Source organism: Serinus canaria, chromosome 9 (genome assembly GCF_022539315.1).
Source record: "Serinus canaria isolate serCan28SL12 chromosome 9, serCan2020, whole genome shotgun sequence".
Lineage (NCBI taxonomy): Eukaryota > Metazoa > Chordata > Aves > Passeriformes > Fringillidae > Serinus > Serinus canaria.
Genome location: NC_066323.1, coordinates 15,229,629 through 15,251,322, shown reverse-complemented (window position 1 = coordinate 15,251,322; position 21,694 = coordinate 15,229,629). Strand labels below are relative to the sequence as shown.

Genomic DNA, 21,694 nt, shown 5'->3' with positions numbered 1-21,694 from the left:
TTCTTTATTTCAATGGACTGGTGGGCTTTTTCCCCTCTCTAATTTTGAAATGTAGACTTCAGGATTCACAGTGGCATTCCTGTGCTTGTCTGTCATGCAGCTCTGCATGAAACAGGGCAAGAGCAACTGCTAAACTGGCCTCTTCAGAAAAGTTACCTACTGAATTTAACAGGACATCATTTTATCATAGGCCATAAATGGTTCATTTACTTGAAGATAATAAAAATCTTCCCAGGTATGAACAAAATTGAGGTAGATTATAGTTTTTCAGCTTCTAGTAACCTCAACATTAAAAGAACCCTAAACATAAAAATGTATAAAATGAAGTTTTTAAATATCTAACTCAAATACAGTAGAATTGCTTTTTGAAGAGTAGCAGATCTGCAGGCCAAATTCTGCTCTTCAAGCCTGGGGTTGCAATTCACCTTCCCCTGAAGCCACCTCCAGGAAGGGGAGCACTGCATCCGTGGCTGCTGCTCCCATGGGGCCTCTGATGGCCAGGGCATCCCTTGAGACATCTCCTGCAAGAACTGCTCCAGCTCCCCTAGAAGCTGTCTACAGTTTCTTGCATCCTCTCACTTGATAACTTCTCATCTCTTTTGTTTGCTTTGAATCTGGCTCATATGATTTTAATTTATTGTATCCCAGTTTTTATAAAGATAAAGATAGTGAGCAGCCACCTCCATATTAAAAACCTGCATCATGCTCATGCAGAGAGAGATTTTAACTAAGGCTGCATGTTGTTCTCTTTTGGGTGTATTTAATACCCACTTTTAAAAAACTGAAAAAAAAAAAGAATGGACAAGTGCTTTTCTGATTTATTCAGCGAAGTGATGGTTTCCTCTTTCTGTGTAGCAGTAGAAATACCTGTGGTATCTAGACAATATTGCAGTAAATGCCCCTGTGAACTTAGACAAGGAGAGGAAAGTCCTGAACTTCTGTCTCCCCACCCTCCTGCTCACTTGTGCAGGTCCTGAAAGCAGCCAGAGTGAGCACTGATAGAGGCTTGTACATTGAAAGCTATTCTGGGCAATCAGGGTATCATTCTCTTTATTTTATAGTGATACAGGAATGTTATGTTTAGTCTTTTATCTCTTGAATGACTTGTGGCACCCACATAGCTCTGTCCCTGAGGTAAGAGCTGGACCTTGCCCTAGCTTGTTTTGGTCAGAGCCATGGATCAGATTTGTCACCGAGAAGCAGAGTTTGAGAAGCTCCAGGGATGGCAGGCAAATATTTAATAGGTCAAAAAATCCATAGCTCATTTTTGAACATTTTAGGAAGGCAAAGAGGACACACATTATAACATAAATTTATTTCTGAATCAATTGCAACATTAAGAACTACTGTACAGAGAAACTGCATCACACTGTTACAACTGTCATGATATTTGTGCTTTGTAAACATTTATTCTATCACAACAAAAAAATTGTATACTGACAACTAACTGTATTTGGTTTAAAAATAAATACACTTTCCCATTTATTAACTCAAACAAAGCACTTTATAATTCTCAGTGCCTTTCCTTAGCTCTCAGCCTCAGAAATGCTGAGCATTCAGAGCTGCCACTCATGTCAGTGGGAGTTACAGATGCTCAGCAGTTCTTAGGGGCTGGCCCAGTGACTCCAGTTATGTTCAGAGTTTGCAATAAATTCACCTTTATTTTGACTGCAAAGTGATCTCTCCTGTTCTGTTTATACTGCAGAGTAGATTGAGAATTACTCATGGTATTTCATGTTCCTCATTAGAGTTTGATTCACTAACAATTTGTATTTTGTAACAAATGAGTGATGCAATCATGCAGGTTTTGTAATGGTTTTAAAGATAAAACAGAGAATATGGCTCTTTTTCATAAATTATTTAAAACTACTTCAAAATTTTCAAAAATATTTAGTGCAAAAGGATAGATTTTTCTTTTTCAAGAAATATTACAGAAGCATATACTGTTATATGGAAAATAAAACTTCTCTTAAATATTTTTTTGGGAAAAGCAGGCAGGTATTCTATTCCACTATTTGAGTAAGAGAGATGAAAAGTATTTTCAAAAAAACAAATTGCAAAAGAGCTGTGATGTTGTAAGTCATTTTTACCTTTAAATTCACACCCAGTCTCTTTGGCAGAGTTGAGAGAATGTATTACTAAGTGCATGATATCAACAGATCTTCTCAACAGGACAATAGCAGAGTATATCTTATCAAACAATTATAGAAATGTTAGAGGAATGTGAACTCTCACACACAGTCCAAACAGTTATCTTCAAAATGAACACGTATGTCTGCTGAAATTTTAACAAACATTTTCCTTTTTTCTAAGTTACAAAAATGAACCTTGAGAGTTTTAGGACAAGATGGTGCTCTTTTAAGATATGCATTTCATCACCTCATTAAAGATTTATTTGATTACACTAGATTAAAATAGTTCTTGTTTCACTGCTTTTAATTGATATGTAAAATGTTACATAGTGCTTTCAACAGAAGCACCTTAGGTAACAAGTGTACTGTCATGATTCCCTTTTGCCAGGCAGGGACACTGAGGCACAGAGGTGAAATGACTTGCCCAAGGTCACAGGGCTGGGGCAGGACAGGGCTTGAGAACTGCTGCCCTGGCTCACAGAGCTGTGTGCAGGAATCTACCAGGTGTAGCTACACTGAACTGCACTGCTTCCCAGGGAAAAGGAATCAGTCTTTTAAGGATAGTAGCTAGGAGACTGGATTTTATTTCTTTGGGAAGGTTGCAGGAATCAGGAATAGCTGTGGAAGAGAAATAAACACATAGGAAGAAACTAAAATGTGTTTTCAGCAGCTTTTTATTTTGTTGTCTGACTGTAAAGGTGTTAAGTGTTCAAAAGCTTTTACCCCTTAGCAGATTATGGGGATTTCAAAAACCCATAAATATTATCTAGGAACAAGGGTGCCTCCAGGGATTCTGAAACACACTCTGCTTCTAACAGTTAAACTGTACAAGTATCAGTGTTATTTTAAAACTGAATGGTAGGCTACTATCCCATTCTACCTGACTGATTTAATCAAATTGATGAAAATTGAATGGATTAGATAATTAAGCCTTTACTGTGTAGTTCATTAATTCAGGAGGCTAAAAATCCATCCCTCATAGTACAGTGCATCCTATAGCACAACATGTCAAGAGTCCCTCATGACACAGAAAGACACATTAAATTTGGATCCACTTTGCTCCTGGGTCAGCTGTGGCACAGACTTGTGCTGTTCTTGTAGAGTTTGTACATTTTGCACATTTTATTCGGTGATGTTCAGAAATCAGAGCATTACACAAACCACTGCTTATTTAAACTGGAATAAAACAGAACCAGGGAGCCCAGCTAGCCCAGCTCAAGCAGCCAGTCAAACAGGCTGGGTGGGATCTCTCTGCCCTCCTCGCTGAGCTTGCAGTACTGCACCACGGCTTGGAAGATATCCCCCACTTTCCAGCACTTCCGCTGCACTAACTGCACCACATCTAGAAACTAAACAAAAATAGCACCATGAAATACACTTGGCACTTGGGGAACATTTCCTAAGGTTCTGTGGAATGCATAGACACAAACTCTTGTTAGCCCACCCTTTGTAAATGCACAGCTGTATGAGGGAGTGCACACCACTCAGTGCACAGCAACATCAGTGTTCGTGCTATTTATAAAAACTTAATTTCTCTAGTTCCATAGCTCCCCAAAGACTGATGGGCTCTCATGACATTTTCTAAATTAACTGTTTCTGTCAATTTATTTATTGCAATGAAACTAAAACCAGACAAAGTCAGTTAGATAAAGGATCACTATTTGCTATGTTACAAACAACTCATTGTCAAAATAATGGAAGTGTGATTATCCATCTTGAAAAAATATCTTTGCATTACCACTAGCTACATTTTACTTTGTTTAATTTTCTGTACTTCCATATATATATATGCTGTAGTATCTTAAATATTCAAATAGTACTGGTGAGAGGGAATTCTGTGTAAAATTTTGTCACATGAAGACATTTATCACAGGTGTGTTTTAAACATAGTATTTGTGTTTGGCTTTTTTTTAAGTTCTCGAGAAACCAGAGATTAAATATATGTTCTTAAGCAGCTGTAAAAAAAAGTCCTACATTTTGTCCACTTGGTACTTAATAATGGGCTTCACAAGGTCATCCATCTGGTCCCTTTTTCTTCTGAAGCACATAAATGAAAATCAAAACTTTTCAATTCTTTGAATTCCACAATAATTAGTTTGCTTCTTCTGTTTTTAGTTTTAGAGCACAAAAGAAAAGATTGTGTCTCTAGTTAGTATAGCTGTTTGCTATTTACATACTGCAGCCTAAACTTTTAATATGTATTTTAATGATATTTAATAGGCACGTGATTTCAAGAATGCTGTTGTAGGCAGGATGTGCTTCATTATTCTCTAGTGTATTTTTGCAATTGAATTAACTGTTTGCCAAAGCACATGGGTAAAGCTGACAGCTGCTTCTTTAATTAGATGCAATTTGGACTGTTGCTGTTGAAAGCATTTTAAATTATGTTTATGATTCCCAAATGCATGTACTCAAGAAAATCAAACAATATCTCTGCTACTCAAAATGATCTTCCCATAGGAGACCAAAATACTGATTTGTAACACTTTTTTCATTAATTGACTTAAATACTAACATGTTTTTAAGTGTCAAAGCTTAAGCTCTCTTGCTAATCTTGGAAATGGGTCTCTTTTTTGGTCTTTCCTGAATTGCTGTGGCTGCTATTTGGTGGGGTCTACAAAGGAACCCCAGCTGATCATTCAGAAATAGAAAGAGTTTGCACTTCTTGTGGCTGTTTTGGACTTCAGTGTTATTCCTGGCTCTGGCTTGGACTCACAGCTCAGGAGGTTTCTCAGTCATCTGTCTCTCCACTCTCCCTGGAAAGAGACTTTTGCTCTCAAAAGCTGTACTCTCAGCTGGAGCAGTTCATGAGCAGCCAGGCACAGGTCCAGACCGACCTGAGGCTGCTGTAGTTGGTGTTACAGGCAGGCAGAACCAGCAGAAGGACTGAAAATCTTAAGTCCAAACAATGTTTCCCATTATAATGACCAAGTAGGTGAACATTGTACAAGTGATGTCTACACAAAAATGGGTTTTATTTTTATTTTTTTAAACCTTTGCACTTAAATTCCATGTAAGCCACGTGCAGCCTTTCAAATGCAGCCACCTAAAGGACTCTGTTAATTCTGCCTTGGGCATTAGTATCTAAAGTATCACTGATATGAAAAAGGGAACAGATTCATCAAAGTATGAATCTGGTCATTGGACAAAATATCATGGTGACAATCTGCTACATATTTCACACCCTTTAAGTTCTGACATACCTGTCCTCTCATTTCTTTCTCTTATTAACAGTAGTGTTGCCATCTTGCTGTAATGAAGATGTTTTTGCATCTGCTTTTAAGCTCAATAACTTCAATAAATCATAACTGTTACAGTTATGTAGACATTAATAGTATGGCCAATTCTGTAAACATTACCTTTTCAATTCTGTTTTCCTGAGATTTCTTAAAATAGATAGTTGGAATTCCAAGTTCAGAAGCAGCAATCCACTGCAGGGTGGCTCGCAGCTCCACGTCAGGGCACTCTGGCTCCAGATCAAAGTTTATCACCAGGAGGTCCTTTTGGCAGTTGGCTGTTCCCACTGAAAGCTCAGAAGTACTTTCTGGAAAAATAATCCCACTAGTTACTGTGCAATTGCTTGTGTTATCTTCAAACTGTATGTTTTAATTGATATAGTTCAACTTACCCTCAGTGTTTTCTGTCTGTTCTTTAAGGAAAACCTTTTCTTCTACTAATTCACTTAGAAACAAACAACAACAAAGCTTATTAGTCATACTTAGGAACAGTCTACAACATTGCTTCATGATGAATAAACTTCTCCCTCAATGCAAGACCTAGGAAACTGCAAGAAAAAGGTTACATAGGATGAAACAATAAAATGCTGACTATATTTCATTATTAATCTGTGAATCGGGAAAAACTGAATTGCAGCATTTTCTGTAGCAGGATGAAGTATTGTATTAGTTATGTCATGTGTTACATTTCACCAGGATCTGTGCATGCTTACGGTTCACAGAATGACAAGCAAATGACATTATGGTAAGACACAGCAAGTCTCATAACCTGGGTGGAAATGCTGAATTTCCAATGTCTGTATTTTGCTGGAACAATTTTCTGATGTCACTGACTTCAGAAGCTCAGTCCAGTCTGTATGTTTGTGCAGTGGGTGTGCCCTGGCTGCATAATGACATTCACCAGCTGGCAGGTTGTACCAGGATCTTTAGGCAGGATGTACTCACACATCTCTTGATAATTGAACTGCATGTTCAGTAGAAACATTCCCAGAAACAAGAGGTAAAATTACTGTGGGCCAAATTATTATTGTTATTATTATTGGAAAGAATGCTATTGGGTTTTTAAAAATTGCTTTTAATTGATCCTTATTTGCTTGACTTTTCATTGGTATAACAGGAGAGTTTTGATAATATCTGAAATTATTCAGAGAAGAAGGTTCGATGACAGAAAAGTGATACCACAGAGAACTGTCCTTCAGACAGGCTGGTTGATGAATCTGTGCTCTCAAGAGATCCACCTGACTGGTTTTCCCATAATTTTTCACTGTCTGGTGCCCTCACTCTGCCCAGACACCTGCATGTGCTTTTTTTTTGAAGCCACAGGCAGGCACAGCAGCAGGTGCAAAGCAGGGCTTGGCACAGTTTCGGTGGCGTAAATGATTTGCAGTTAAAATTGGACTAAACATCAAGTCTCACTTCAGTGACTACTTACTTAATCATAGGAGAAGAGGGCACGTTCTCCTGATAAATTTCCAGGTCCATAATGCCAAGACTGCTAGTTGTACTGCTGTTGCCATTGCTGACAAAGCAAAAGTTGAAGTATTAGTGCCAAGCTGTGCTGAATATGTCTCCATACATCTTCTAAAAATTTATTTCTGTACAAAGCAAAGTGGGGAGGAGCTCTGTTCCATAAAATCAATTGGGCTCAGCAAGTGGTTCCCTGAATAAAGCACACCAGTCTGCTCAAAGTAATGAGGCTTTTATTAAAATAGTTCTAGATCAAGCATGTATCAGGTGCATCAAGTGATGCTGTGAATTGCAGGGAAAAAAAGTGGACTGTTTTTTTGTGAATGGCTTATGCAATGAACACTTGGCCTCAAACAAAAACTGAGTCTGCCTGAGTCCTTGAAAAGAAGGATTAGCAGGTACAGAGATGTCCTGCAAGAAACCTGAAAAGATCCAGCTCCCTCTGACCACGGGGAGTTCAGGGGCAAGGCACTGGCTGCCCATCATACACTCACCTGTAGGGTGAGTCCACACTGATAACCAGCAGTGGTTTCAGGGTATTACATCATACCCCAAATACTGTTTGGGGTCTGATGGAACCCACAGGTACAGAGATGGCCCCTCATGCTTCTGACTACTCTGAAAGACTGAGATTTTAATCAAAGCCAATTTGCTCATTGGGACCACAAATACACAGAAGTATTCTCTTTGGCTTCTTCACAAGGAGGAAGTAGCACACTCGAGGATATTTGGAAAAAATATCACTGGTTCACTTTATAGCATCATTATAAATGTGACAGTGAATGTTTATGCAGATACTGTAATAGTCTCATGGACAGGTTGTGAATTTGCTGGCTGCAAGTCAATTACTATGAACAAATTCTGTGTGGCAAGTCACAGTGAATGACTTCTTAATTTTTACTGAAAAACCAACTAATAATATTTTCCCCTACATTAGAGGGATTGATTAGACAATCCTTCCCAATCAGGGTGTTCTGAGACATTGTCAGCATGCAATGCATTCAGACTTGCTGTAGCAATTTCTGTTCCAGGGCAGAGCTGAAAGGCACAATACTTCAGCTCTCTCAGCCCAAGGACTTTGTCAAAGGTTGGTACTGCAATAACAGGATCAATGTTCAGCTGCACTGACAGCCATGTTTTGTACAGTCATTTCAGCCAGCCAACAGTTATCTCTGACAGAGACTCTTTCTTTTCCCTGCTTCATTACCATAATGTCTTCCCTTCTTGTCATCTTAATACTCAAGAGAAAGATGTAATTACTTGATAATATTTTAAAACAAAGTCTAAGAGCATGTGAAGGAAAAACCTTACTCAATTTGATGCTATGAAAGGGCTGAAGTCAAACTACCACCACTCTATATAAACTCCAAGGACTAAATAACATTTTCAAACATTTGTCCTGGCTTGAACTGGAACAAAATTGGGTCATAGTAGTAGGAGCTCTTGAATTTATGTCTACTCAGGGAAAAATTGGTCATCCTCTATTAGTTTGCACCCCTGTGCCAGTCTAATCAGATCAGGGCTCAATCTTTGTTCTCAGTGCATGGATTTCTGCTGGGAATGGCAGTCTTGTCAATCTTGGCTAAGGAGGTGCCAAAATAAGCATTAGGCAAACAACAGCAAATAAATCAAAAGAAAGACTATAGCAATTCACTTGTCCAATGGCCTTTTTGCTGTAGGACTGAGACACTTTAGTGATGCCAGGAGGTTTTTTCTTTGTCTGAATCGAGCTACTCACCAATAGTAAAAAGACCTGGCTGAGAATCAGAACGTGGGTAATTTTTTTTTCCCTTATTAAAAAAATAGAGATAAAGTGTGCCATTAGACATTCTTTACAGTATTCTGAGTAAATCTGGAGCTGCTGCCTCTCACTGCTGATGCAGAGTAGGCTTGGTGGGCAGAGCACAGAGTGCAGTGGGAAGAGACAAGGTGGGTACCTCAGGGAGCGCTCGCTGAGCTGCAGGTAGCTGCTGGTGTCATCAGGATTGTCCTCATCGTTGGCCAGCTGGGACCAGCTGCCAGTGCTCTCCTCACTGCTGCTGAGATGGGCTGGGAATTCTTCAGCTGTTTTGCTCTCTCCTATGACTTCAGCATCCGATCTGCTCTGAGGACTGCTGCTGGCAGGGTGATAGGGAAGGCACATTGAAATTTTAACACAGGCAAACAAACTGGTGCCACCAATCTTCAGGCAATGCTGCTCATTAAAGTCAACCAAGCTGCAGAATTATAGACATGCAAAAGATTGGACAAGCTTATAATTTATACACAGAGTCCAGCAGAACATCTGGCCTGAGATGCTCTTAAAAAAGGACTTTCTTATGACTGCTATAAGTGAACACAAACCCCAGATTTAAGTATGCATAGCTTAAATCTGTCTGTACAGACAGATTTAGCATGTATAAAAACCCTGATCACTGTGCAGTTTTATTGCTTAATGCATTTCAGTCAATCAGTGGTTGAAATATGAGGTATATGTTACTGCAGAATGACAGAATTTCTTGGAAATACATATTGCTGCTAAATTCCTGTCCTGCTAATGGGTGAATAAAGTTCTTGACAGGGTTCTCTACTTTGTTAAAATTTTAAATCTGAAAGAAGTGAAAGTAGGAAAGTATTGTGGGTTGTGAATCAGTAATGACTCAGTCTGCCATGTCCTTAGGATCTTCACTGCTTAGGCTGGGGAAGGACAAAATATTGCAACAGCCAGAAACCAGACTGAAGATGGAGACCAGACTGAGTTTAGAAAGTACAGGGTTAAGGGAACAATGCTTTAATTCTGCACTCTTGACATATGTCACACATGTGTGTATGTAATATATATGTACATGTGCTCCCAAAAAACCACAGAAACAAAAAAAGAAACTATATTTTTGCCAAGTTTTTAGAGCTAAGCTGGGCTTTTGATACAAAAAAAAATAATAATCAATCCCTCCAATAATTATATCACTGTAGTGCCAGAATAACAAGTAAAGTGAAACTGTAGTTTTGTTATATTCAGTGTATAGTCTGCATTTGCAATTTAGGGATTAAAGCAATTATAGGTTATGTTCTGTAAACTGATAACCCTCTGCAGGATTTCTCTAGAGAAGTTCTTGCCTTCAGACCTTTATCTGTAGTTGTGGTTAAGGCATCTGCCTTCAGGATCACAGGAGATCACACCAGAAATTTACTGCTCCTGACTAATCACCTTGACTAGGCATATACTGAGACAATATCCTTGTGGGTATCTCTTTTTGCCAAGCTCTCACTCTCAGAGGTTGCTGCATTCATGCTGGATGACAGAGGTGCAGCCTGTGCAGGGAGAATGGGACTTGCCTGCCTGGGGCTCTGCTCCCCCTGGCAGTCAGCTCTGCCAAACCCCCGTGCCTGCCATGCCGAGCCCTTGGGCCCAGGACTCTGCCCCTGCCCTCTCTGAGCAGCCAGGCCACAGGGCAGGGGTGCTACTCAGCACAGGACAGGCAGCTCCTGATACCTGGTCCAAAACACAAGAGATTTGTGTGGGTGATGTTTCTTGGCATTTTGGGTTCTGTTTGATTCATTATGCAATTACATCTCACACCAGTGATGCTTTGAACTGACAGTTCCCCACTTGTGAACAGTCACTTGGAACAGTTTCTGTGTAACTGTGGCTCTATTGCACTGCCTACATACAAGAAACAAATTTTTTTCATTGCTGAAAGTCTTCATGGGTTTTTTTCCCCCAACTTGACTCTATGTTTGATATTTTGCCTGGAGTGCCTGTATCTGAACTAGCAAGTAATTTCATGCAGTAGGAGTGGATCAGAGCAATTTCTACTGATGCTTTTATAGCTACATTATTTATATTTTTAGGTTTTCACTTCAGCCTAGACTTAGTCCAGACAGCCATGCCACAAATGCTTCAGATCTGTGTGAAGAACCACTGGAAGCTTTGCCTTCCCAGCAAGGATAGGAGCACATCTGGAGAGCACTTGGGCAGCTCCTATTTGAGATTGCTTTGGAAGAACTCTGCATTTCATGCTGCAAATGAGGCCAATGGACAGAAATGGAGGCAAGCTGCCCCAGAACTGCACAGCATTGCTGAGCCAAGATGCTCAGGCAGATGTAGCCTCTGCTTACCAATTCTGCCCTACCAATCCTATTGCTTTAGCCATGTCATAGCCATGTTGGGAACTCTGCTTCAAAGGCAGAGGAAAAGATGAAAGGGCTCGTAAACTGCAAAAGTAACTTCATTTTCTAGCAGTCAAGATTCCAAATAGGTGGATTTCTAAATTTATCTTACTCAAAGCAGGTTGCATTTTAAGGAGGAGGAAGGTTAGTGCAGGAGACTCAGTATGAAAGACTAGTGACACCATGGTAATTATCCACCTAATTGCTGCCATATACAGGGAAGTGCTTACAATCTATCTGCTTTCTCACTTCAAGCAGAGCTTTGTCAAATGCTGAAACACAGCACTGCCTAGAATAAAATGAGCTACAAAATGGTTTTTAACACCAGCACCTGCACTCTTTCTGCCACTCTGAGATAATGAGGTGCTGCAGTGCTCCAAGACTGGCAGTTTAGAGACCACTAAAGTAACAGATACAATGAAGTATTGTGATAAAGAGACAACACCTTGAGAGAGAGCATTCTCTTCACCTCAGAGCACCCACAGCAATACTCTGCACTTGCACTGCACTCTCATGTTGGCTCACACTTTACCTTAACAAAAGCAAGCTGCAGATTTCCTTACAAAAGGAGTACAGCTGTAAGGAGAGGGTGGTAAGCTGTGGTGTAAACTCCATGAAACAACAGTAAAATAAAATGCTATTTTCCCTATCTAAATTCTACCAGTGAAGTCTTGAACTGAGAGGTGAGGGCAACTTTTATTCTTATTTTTCCTTCACTAAAGAATTTTTACTAGATGTAGCTCCAGGCTGTAAACACAAAGTTAAACCTTAAGCTCTCAGAAGTCTTGTTTCCAGGTACACAGAACATTACTTGCAACAAGCATAGCAGAGAACTACAGGTCAAATCCTACTATTGTCTGTTATACACTAGCACTGATTATTATTTATCTATTTTTTAGTTCAGATATCAGCCTGTGCTAAATAAAAGTTTAAACTTGGTCCATCTTTCCTGTCTTATGGGTGACATAAATGTCTGTAGAGAGAGATATTGTCTGTGCAGTATTAGATTTAAATCTTAATACCATAATGTCATATTCAATATAAGTTTTCTCCAGAAAGTATCACTGTGACACACGATTGGGTGATTTTTTGCCAAAAGAAACCTGTAGTCAAAACTTATCCTGCTTATTTCTTTAAAAGTACCACTCTTATCTTCTTCCTTTATCGAAATAACTTTTACTGGGAAAATAAACCAGAGACCAAAGCAATGTGCTTATTTGCTGTTTTGTCACTCACCTACTTACTGGGGAACTGGAAACCATCTGTTTCCCATCCAAAGCTTCTGGAGGCTTTTCTTTGCTTTGATGCCCCTTTCCAGATGGGCCACATGAAGTCAAGGATTCTGAGTCTTTATCTGGCTCATCTCGTTGATCAGTTTCTATCTGAATTAAAGGCACTTCCCTGAGCTGTCCTGCAGGGAGGCTTCCAGGGCTCTTCACATGCTCCTTTTTCTCATCCAAATTTACTTCCTCCACTTTGGGTTTGGGCTGTATCTGGGTTGTGCTTTGGGGATGTTTGCTTGCCAGCACGTGTTCTCGGCTCGTATAATCAAAGGAATCCTGCTGGACACCAATTAAACTTTTACCGCTTTCGACAATATTTGCAGCCAGTCTCTTTGCATATTGTTCCACGTGTGGTGGAGAATCACTGTAAAACTGGTCAGCCTCTGCAGCCTCTGCCTCATCTGCAATGATTTTGTTCTTGCGCATCAGGGACTCGATGGAGCTGGCCCAGGTCTCGTGGATCAGCATGTCTGTGATCTGGTCAGTCTTGCCTCTCTGGTACAGGCACGAGTCAGACTTGCAGAGCCCCGTGGAAGCCACGGTGCTGACGGGCTGGACACTCAGGGAATCTTGGCGGTGCTGGGCGAACCCATCCAGGGAATTTGCTTTGATTGGGACGTTCACTGTAAGCCTGGAGCCTGAGGACCGACTGTCGGGCATCGACGACTGCCTAAAGCAGAGAGGTGACCGCAGAGAAGGTGCCAGCAAACTGCCACACCAGTCCTTTGAATTCCGAGAGGAGGATGCATTATCTTTATTCTCCTTTTCAATTTCTCTTAGCATATACCTATAAAACTCTTCTGTTATACTTTCTGTGCTGGACTGTTTGGATGGACAACTTGGTCTTACGTTCAGATGGCCGTTTTTCTTGGCTACCTGTTGCAAGGCAGAAGTTAAGATATTGTTTGCATTTTTTCCTGCGTAATAATCCAGTAATAAGTCAAAACCTCTTCCTTCGTTTTCCATCTGGTTCACCATAAATCTTGAAAATTCATCTGTAATGCTTTCACAACTAGACTGCTTTGAGACAGAACTTGTCTGGCTCAGAGAGTGACCAAAGCTGCTCATGAGGCCGAGGGTATTGAAAGAGGCTTTGGAATCTGAGTCCTCCTCTGGTATGCTCTCACAGCTTGAGGCCTTGGCTCGGCTCCACCTTTCACAGTGCAGTCTGTTCCTGGGGTGGTTTGGACCTTGCCAGATGCTATCAACCATGGAGAGTTCAGTGAGGTTCATGATCTTGGCAGCCACTTCATTTGCAAAGAGATTGACCGAATCTGGTGTGTCCTCAAGGTTTATAGATTCATCTACTACCCGATTCATCAATTTTTCCTTTAGCTCAGGATGCTCATCTGTTTTTCTTTTGATCTCACTAAGCCGAGGTGCCCTGTGCTTCCGAACCACAGAACCATTGGTATGGGTTTCCTTCTTCCTTTTCACGGTTCTGCATGATAAACTCTGGGTCACCAGATATTCACTGCCTCTCTTCCACGCACAGAACCAGGGTTGCTTGCCATTTGAATTTTCTAGACAAATGGCAGCTATTTCTGTTGCCATAGAGACAACTGTTTCTGCCAATTCTTCCGCAAAGTCTGTTATACAATATTTGTCCCTTGAATTTTTCACCTGTAGCGCGGGCTGAGAAGGAAGCAACACATGGTTTCCTAATAAAGACAAGCTAAGTTGAACATCATTATTTAGCACAGAATCACACTTAATCTTGGATTGGTGTTCCGTATTTATGGTGGCACTGGAAGACAGCTGTTCTTGAACACCGTGCCTGCATTCACTGTTTGCAAAAGTATTTTCTCTGTCTGAAAATGATCTGTAGTCTTTCTTCTGATGATGACTGTTACTCTGATTTGGGGATTTGTAACAGTCTCGTGCAGTTCTTTTCAGGTATCTCTTCTTGGGAGATGTTTTTGCACCAAGTGTGTTATGCCCTGTATCTCCACTTGGTTCTGAATTCAGTGTGGAACCTTCATTGCTATTTACATCTTTGATATCACTCTTGCAAGTGCTTGTGACCTTTTCAAGATCTTTGCTAGTACTGGTGCTGTAGGATGTACCAAATGGCTTAGCAGCAGTGTGATCAAGGGGGCTGTGTGAAGTTTCACATGCTGTTGCCAGGGCTGGCCATCCTTCTGCTCTTGTTACTTTCTCTGCTTTTGTGCCTTCGGAAAAGAGAGAAGAACACTCTTCAAGTTGCCTTATGTCGTTCATCTTCTTGCAAGTGAAATACATTATATTAAAAAGCAACTCGTTTGCAGTCTCTGTGAAAATGTCTTGTGTACTTGAACCATCCTCCAAATGGGCATGTAGCTGTCTCTTCTTCCTAACCTCTTCCATAGAATGTCGTAGAATAATATTGGACAAGTTTTGTGCAAGTTCATCCCTGATCACTCCATCAGCACGTGGAATACGTGGTCTTGCTGCTGTTTCAATAATTCTCCCATTTATGGACTCCATAAAATGCCCTACATTTCTGTATGTGCTGGGCTTTGTCAGAATTACGGATGCCTCTTTGAGAAGCGCCTCTGCAATGCTCTCATGCAGCTTCTCCATGCTGCTTCCCACAGCTAAGCTGCAATGCAGAGTAATGGCTGCAGAGGCCTGAGCAGCAGACAGAAGTCCACTGGAAGTTGCAGGGTACTTCTCCTCCTTGCTCTCCCCCAGGCCACAGATGGCTACAGCACTCGCCACTTGAGTCATGCCACAGAGTGCAGATGGGAAGGAGTATTCCATGCCAGCACAGTCAAGGAGCTGGGAGGGTGCTGTGTGCACCTCTCCTTCAGCAGCCACTGCACTTCGGGAGTCTGTGCCTTCCTGCTCCCGGCGGAACTTTTCCGCAGCCTGGGGACTGGAAATGGTTCCAATGACAGTGGCTGCACAAGCCAGAGCCACTTCCAGTGCACTTTGGTCATGTCCATTTGAGTGCTCTTCCTCAAAGTAATCTGAAACTTCAGCAGAGCTTTCTGCCTCAGCCCAGTGGCTCAAGCTGGGGAAGGCAGACCCTGGCCAGTCAGGTACATTCTCAGAGCTGTCTGGACTTTGCACTATGACAATCTTTGGGAGTTCATTCCATGATCGGGAAGCAGATGCATCTTCTGACTTACAGGAGCTTCCCCCAGAGATGCTGACTGCAGCCTCCTCACTGAAACTGGGTCGAGACTGTGACAGTCTAATGAATGCATCCTGCAGAACAGATTCTGCTAAATTTGTGGCGTACTGGCCTGTGGTCGCCTGCTCGTTCTGGGAGGGAGGATCAGTTTTCCTGATCCCTGCACAATCTTCCCCGTCTGCCTTGCTGCTGTGTTTTGCTGTGGGGTCACCCCGAGGCTCCAGCTCCTCTTTAGCCATTTTGGTTACAGATACATCTTCTAACATGAGTGCTGAGTTTTCAACCCCACTAGTCAAATTAGTAGTACTAAATGATGAAGTACCTTTTTCAGCTAATTCCTTCTGCCACGGTATTTCCTGGCCTGACTTATCTTCAGGTTGTGAGGTGCCATCTTCAGCCACAACATTCACAGTTTCAGAGACATGAGCAGCTGCATTATCTTTATTAATGCAGTTCCCTTCAAGAATGAATGGCAACCTGGCTTTTCTATAGTGAATGTTTTCAAATCCCTTTCCTTTATTTTTTTTGGCATCTGAAGATGCTTCTGAAACATTTAATTTTTCGTGACCTGTTGAGAAAAATAAAAAAATTAGTTTTTGGAGAGTAACTTGTGACTTCTAAAAGAAAAGAGCTGTACAACTTTGTTGTCCATCACTGCTCTGTAAAAGTACTGCACAGCCATGTACCATGTCTTTGAACAAAACTTAAAAAATATGAATGGCTGTCCGTTTTCTAAATTACATATGCATGAATTAACATCAAGTGCAATTTCTGTGAGCATTTGCTATAGCTGTTTTGCAGTATGAGCAACAGCATAATTATGCTCAGTCGTCCTGCTTTTACCAGCTTTATATTCATCAGCCTCGTTGTCATCCTCGAGGTGCTCGGAGGCCGTGAGGAAATCTTCTTCTATTGAGGACACGGAGCAGTTTGTGTCATCCTCAGGCTTTAGGACACGAGTTTCTATCTGCAGCTGCCTCTCCTGAACGAGCTCAAGTCCAATCAGAAACTTGTTTATTTCAAAAATGATGCAGCTCGCGCTGTTCCTCCTGTCCCCCCTCGCACACTGAACCAAGCAGACATCTGCCAGCCAAGGACACTAGAGGGGAAAAGAATCTCAGTTATTCAATTAAAAAACAGCACTTATTTTAAGCTTCCCTCTCTATAAATATCTTGGGAATGTTCTGTTGCAAAGATGCCATACGATTTGTCATTTCAATGGTAGTAACGGCGTGCAGTTACACGTATGCCAAAATAACATTTTTTGGACTGACAGCTTTTGTTATACAAGTGTTTTAGTAGAGAACCCAGCTGTATCAAAGGGGATTGTTTGTTTTTCATCAGCTTGTTATTTTAATGACAGATAATGAAGCTGAGAGGTGAAGATGGATTGGGAATGAAAATGGGAAGTGGCAAGACCACTGGAAAGGCCAGTGTCCTGGCCCAGCTCTGTGCACAGTAGCGTTACCTCTTTCCCTCTCTGCTGCCCTTCTGCTACTCTTGAAATCTGACCTTACAAATCAGTCATCTCTGCCTGCAGTGCCTGCCTCCCCTGAAGGATCAAGTGCTAATGTGGCTTAAAGCATTACCAGCTGAAGCCCAGATCTGCAGGATCCAGGGGGAACAGCAGGATCTCTCAGCTGTCTTTGTGTACCTGGTGTGTGTCCCCCTGCTGTGCACCACACTCACATCTGTCTGTCAGAAGCTGCTGTTTGTGTGTTCACAAACTTCCACTCATCTCAAACTGCTCTCGGGTCTTTGCTTTCAGGTTCCTTTTTCCCATTTGCCAAATTCTCCCCTTCACAGGCGTGATGTGCTCTTAAAGCTGAGTTTGGCTCCTACCTGGGGAACCTCATAGTCGGCCTGAAGGTTTCCTGCTGCCAATCCACTGAGCAGGACTATTTCATTTTCCTTCGGTGGCTGCACGTTCATGGAACTGATCAGTTTGGGGAGGCTGGGTGAGACGCTGATCAGCTTCTGTAGGATCAAACAGAGAGTCTGCTCTCAGGTAAAGAAGTCTCAGTTGCACAGTTATAAATATTAAAATGGAATATCACTTATAGGATCATTTTAGAAAGCTCACTTGGAAGTATTGTTTCAAGTAGATTAAGAATAGAGCTGGCAGCATTAAATGCACATTCTTTCTTTTGAGACACCAGACAAGACAAGGACAGTATAAATTTTTGCTTGAGTGTCCAGAGGACAATCTGCCATCCCTGACATTGTCCCATGCTAAACAGCTTGATTGGATTGGTGCATCTCAATACTTCCTGTTACATGTGAGTTCATCAGACTGTGAAAACAGTGTCTCTCGTGGTCTGAAACACAAAAGTTTCAGTAGGTATGGTAATGAGAACAGGGCAAATCTTCCTGTTCTCCTCCAGGCATATGACTAGCAAGAAACCAGAGGAAGTTACCTGGAAATTGCCAACCAAATCAACCCAGTGCTAAATGTGGAACAGCAAAACTATTGGAGAGACGTGAAATGTGCCTTTCTTTGCTGTTACAGTGCATACCTGCATGACCTCCCATTTGCAATGATACAGTCACTCCCTATGTGTTATGTATTTGTTAGAGGCAAAAGCAGTAACAGTCACAGCATCAGTGATGCTACACAGGAGATCTGTATTGGCCCCAGCACATGCAGGGGACATTTGTGCTCCTTTGTGTACAAAGGCCAGGCCAAAAAGGCAATACCTGCTCTGAGAGTGCAGCTCTCTCTGCCAAGGACCTTGGTGTCCTTGTTCTGTGAACAGAGAACCAAGGCTGACCCCTTAGAGCAGGAGCAGAGTAATCACCACCTCCATTTTCTGCACCACCATGGCCCTGTGTTAGTGCAGAACATGTGGCAAAGCCCTTCAGGGAGTGCAGATTTGGGCACCCAGCCATCTGCTTTAGTTACTAACCAAGGCAACAATATTTCATTTTCTTTTTCCTTTTCATCCTCAAAATATTAAGCTTGCAGTACTGTTATTTCTCCTTGGATTGAATTAGATATAATAAAACTTTCTGGCTTAGAAAAGCTAAATCAATATTGGGAAACAGTTCACTTTTCAGGGGAATGATCTGCAGATGAGACTAAGTATTTTTATGTGACATAACTGAATTCAGTGCTTCAGTTTGATGTTTCACTGTAGCATAAAAAGTTCTCATAATTTATTTTTTTTTCTTTAAAATTATAAACTTTCTGTTATCAAAACACTTCCTGAAATACCTCTGTTTTTCTGCCTAAATTGCCACATTTTATCAGATTTCTTAGGCAGAAAGTTATGACATTTTATATATCTTTTACTTCACTTCTTTACCTTTTCTTCAGAAAAAAAAAAAGTCTGGAAGCATAATTATTCTACACCCCCCCCCCCCAATTTAACCCATTCCAAGGTTCAATCATTGATAAAAAATCTAACAGTACCTATTAGTAAATCAAGTACCTGCTAGTAAATAGTGATATATTTCATATGCACAACAGCTGGGCTAATATTTTCAAAAGTCTTCTAAGAAATGCTTTCACCACACCAGTGTATTGCATAAAATTCCATGCCACTCAATGCTAATTTACAAAACCTGCTTATTACAAAACCTGATTACACACAGAAATGGGGATGAGGGAGTTTCCTCTTGGAAAAGAATGCATAGCACCTGTGCAAGCAGGAGATTTTTATTACCTACACTGAAAACTGAGAACAGATGTCTAGCTCTAAGATTGAGGGTGAAACTTTTGTTGTTTCCTCTCCTAGCTTTTGTTCCTCAACAAGCACTGTAAACAGCAATAAACCCACCCCATTTTAGAAAACAACCAGTGCTTCTGTAAAGTAAAACCTCTCAAGCTGTTCTGCACAGTTAACCTGCTGATTCAATAGAAAAATCCTTTTGCTGCAAGATGCCATATTTATTTTTGACAACTGAACTTTCACAGATCCAGAATACAGAACACAGCACAGAAAAACTGTTCCTGCTAACCAACGACTTGCAGGAGGCATCAAGGTGCCAGTACTGGTTGTTCTATGAGCTAGAAGTGTTCCCAGCAAATGAACTGTAATGGTTTAACCCAGGAACTCCCTGGGTACTGTCAGGAGACCCTACCTGTGCTCACCCACTCCATATTCCCTCTCTATTGGTGTGCCAAACATGGGCACTGAGCCAGGATGATAAAAGGGACTGATAAAGGAAGGTGTAAGCACAAAAGTAACACCAGGCCCTTTCTTTAAAATCTGACTTCTGCAGATTTAATGGGTTTTTTTCTGGAATGGTATGTGTTTCAAATATCATACCATGATGTAGTTTGTCTCAGTGCTTGTGAAAGAACCAGGGGATTTTAATGCTTTTAAAAAATTTATTTTTTCCTACTCTTGTAACTTTCAGTTAAACAGATCAAACACACCTTTAGTTCTGTTTTTTCTAGACCCCCTCTTCAAGAGCACATAATCGACCTCTGTGGAGTTTGACTGAGTAAGACAGCTTAGCTGAACAAGACCTAGATGAGTGGAAGATTTTCAGGGGCTTTTTGGCTGTAGGACAGAGAAAGAAATCACAAACTGGTGCCAGAGCTGGACACCAGAAACTCTTTTTATGTAGTATTATGCCAAATTAAAAGAAAATGGATGCATGTGAACATGTCCATGATCACTTCTCTCATAAAAGCAAGAAATCTACTCACACAACTGCTGTGAATTCAGACTGCAATGATTCATTATAAACTTTGGGATGGGAATAAGAAATGCTACAGAAATGTAACATAGTCCCATCTGGAGACAATTTCTGATTCCTTATGCATTGCTCTCTGTAACACTTAAAAATCTAGGGTTGGCTTTGATTTGCTCATAGAATTTTAATCTGTATTTTTACTAGAGAGTCCTGGTAGGCCTGAATAGATCCACTGTGCATGTTTTTGAGACCTAGGCAGTTACCTGCTTCACTTGTTCATCGCTGCAATCATCTCTGTTGGCATCTAAATTCACAAAACAAACCTGCAATGAGAGAGAAAAAGGAAAAAGCACTTTATAAAGTTGTATTAGAGTGGCAGCAACCCTTTTAGAGTCACTATATTTTCCTTTTCTAGCCTTGTAGCTGAACCTGTGAAGCCTTTTCCTAGTACAAGAAAGGTAGAAAGGTTAGTAAAGAGAACAGCAGAATAGATGTCAAGAAAGGAGGAAAAAAGGAATAACAGTCATGACTTTATCTGTGCTGACAATTGGCATGTCTGAGGAATGAGCAAATGTTGCAAATAAACTGTAATACAGAGGATATCAGTAAAGGTAGAGGAAATGTTAAAAATACATTTGATCACATATCTGATTAATTCTTCATGTCTTGTTTTTCCAATGACTTCTTCTTTTCAGGCACTTGTTGCTAAATGTTTTTTAAGTAAGTGAAATTGTGAGCTGCTTTTAGAGTTTTCTGCACACCACATAAATATTGGAGTATTTTCCCTAACTTTCCAGAATGCCTAGGAGAAGTTTAACACTTTATGGAAGTAATTTTTTAAACTTGGTTGATGAGGCAATATTCCACAGGAAGTTTCCAGCACTGCCAGCTGGGCACCAGAGGTGCAGAAAAGCTGAACTGTCTGGTGAGCACCTGCTTCACCAGAAACTGAAGTTCTACTTTTGATGACAAGGGCTTTTGCCACTTAGATTATTATGAGTTTCGGGGACTATTTAATGGTAGTGAGACTGACTTAAACACAAACTTCAGATCTAAAGACCATTTAATTTGTGAAGACTTCTATTTTATTATATGCTTCCTGGAAGGCCATTTTCTAATAAGAAAAATCCCTCCTCCAGCTCTGAGTTACAGGCAGGGACTCCAAAACCAGGCTGACTGTGAGGTTTATGAGAGTTTGGTGTTGTCCTCATTTAACCCAAAACCAAACACAAACTCAAGGCACAGCTGAAGCCAACACCTGATTCCAAATAAATTGCAGATCCAAAATTTAACATAAAAGAGCTGAGTGATTTTTTTTCCACTTCTTTTTCAGTGAAGAGGAAATACTTTCCCTAATTCCATGTAAATATCCCATAGAAAATGAAATTGCTCTAAATTATCCCCTTCACCAACACTGTTGTGTTAGGCACCCAAGCTCCTGTTGTGTGCCTGCTTTTACACCAAGACAACCCTGATTTCAGCTTATATATGCACATGCCATATGTACAGATTATGGCCATCTGCAGTAACAGCCAGCACAGCAGATGGAAAGATCCAGCCAGTGCTCCCATTATAAACCACAAAAAACAACCCAGTGAAGAAGAAAGCTTTTTGCCCTTTTAAATAGTTTAATGTCCTTTCTACATGAACTTACAAACATATTTT

General features: G+C 40.9%; 1 protein-coding gene across 2 annotated transcripts in view; it reads right to left on the bottom strand.

The window, feature by feature from the left end:
* Positions 1-1,280: 1,280 nt before the first annotated feature.
* The window catches only part of SPHKAP (SPHK1 interactor, AKAP domain containing), a 51,058-nt gene continuing 30,644 nt past the window's right edge, over positions 1,281-21,694 (bottom strand). The window contains exons 4-12 of one of the 2 annotated variants that reach the window (XM_018913036.3): positions 20,293-20,352; positions 17,228-17,362; positions 16,229-16,484; positions 12,221-15,953; positions 8,773-8,952; positions 6,801-6,887; positions 5,761-5,813; positions 5,492-5,676; positions 1,281-3,481 (exon numbers count right to left, since the gene is read on the bottom strand). In XM_018913036.3, coding sequence (XP_018768581.3) covers positions 3,338-3,481; positions 5,492-5,676; positions 5,761-5,813; positions 6,801-6,887; positions 8,773-8,952; positions 12,221-15,953; positions 16,229-16,484; positions 17,228-17,362; positions 20,293-20,352 — 4,833 coding nt within the window. In that variant the 3' untranslated portion in view covers positions 1,281-3,337. The remainder of the gene's footprint in view (positions 3,482-5,491; positions 5,677-5,760; positions 5,814-6,800; positions 6,888-8,772; positions 8,953-12,220; positions 15,954-16,228; positions 16,485-17,227; positions 17,363-20,292; positions 20,353-21,694) is intronic. The other variant, XM_050978123.1, reaches the window with a different exon arrangement.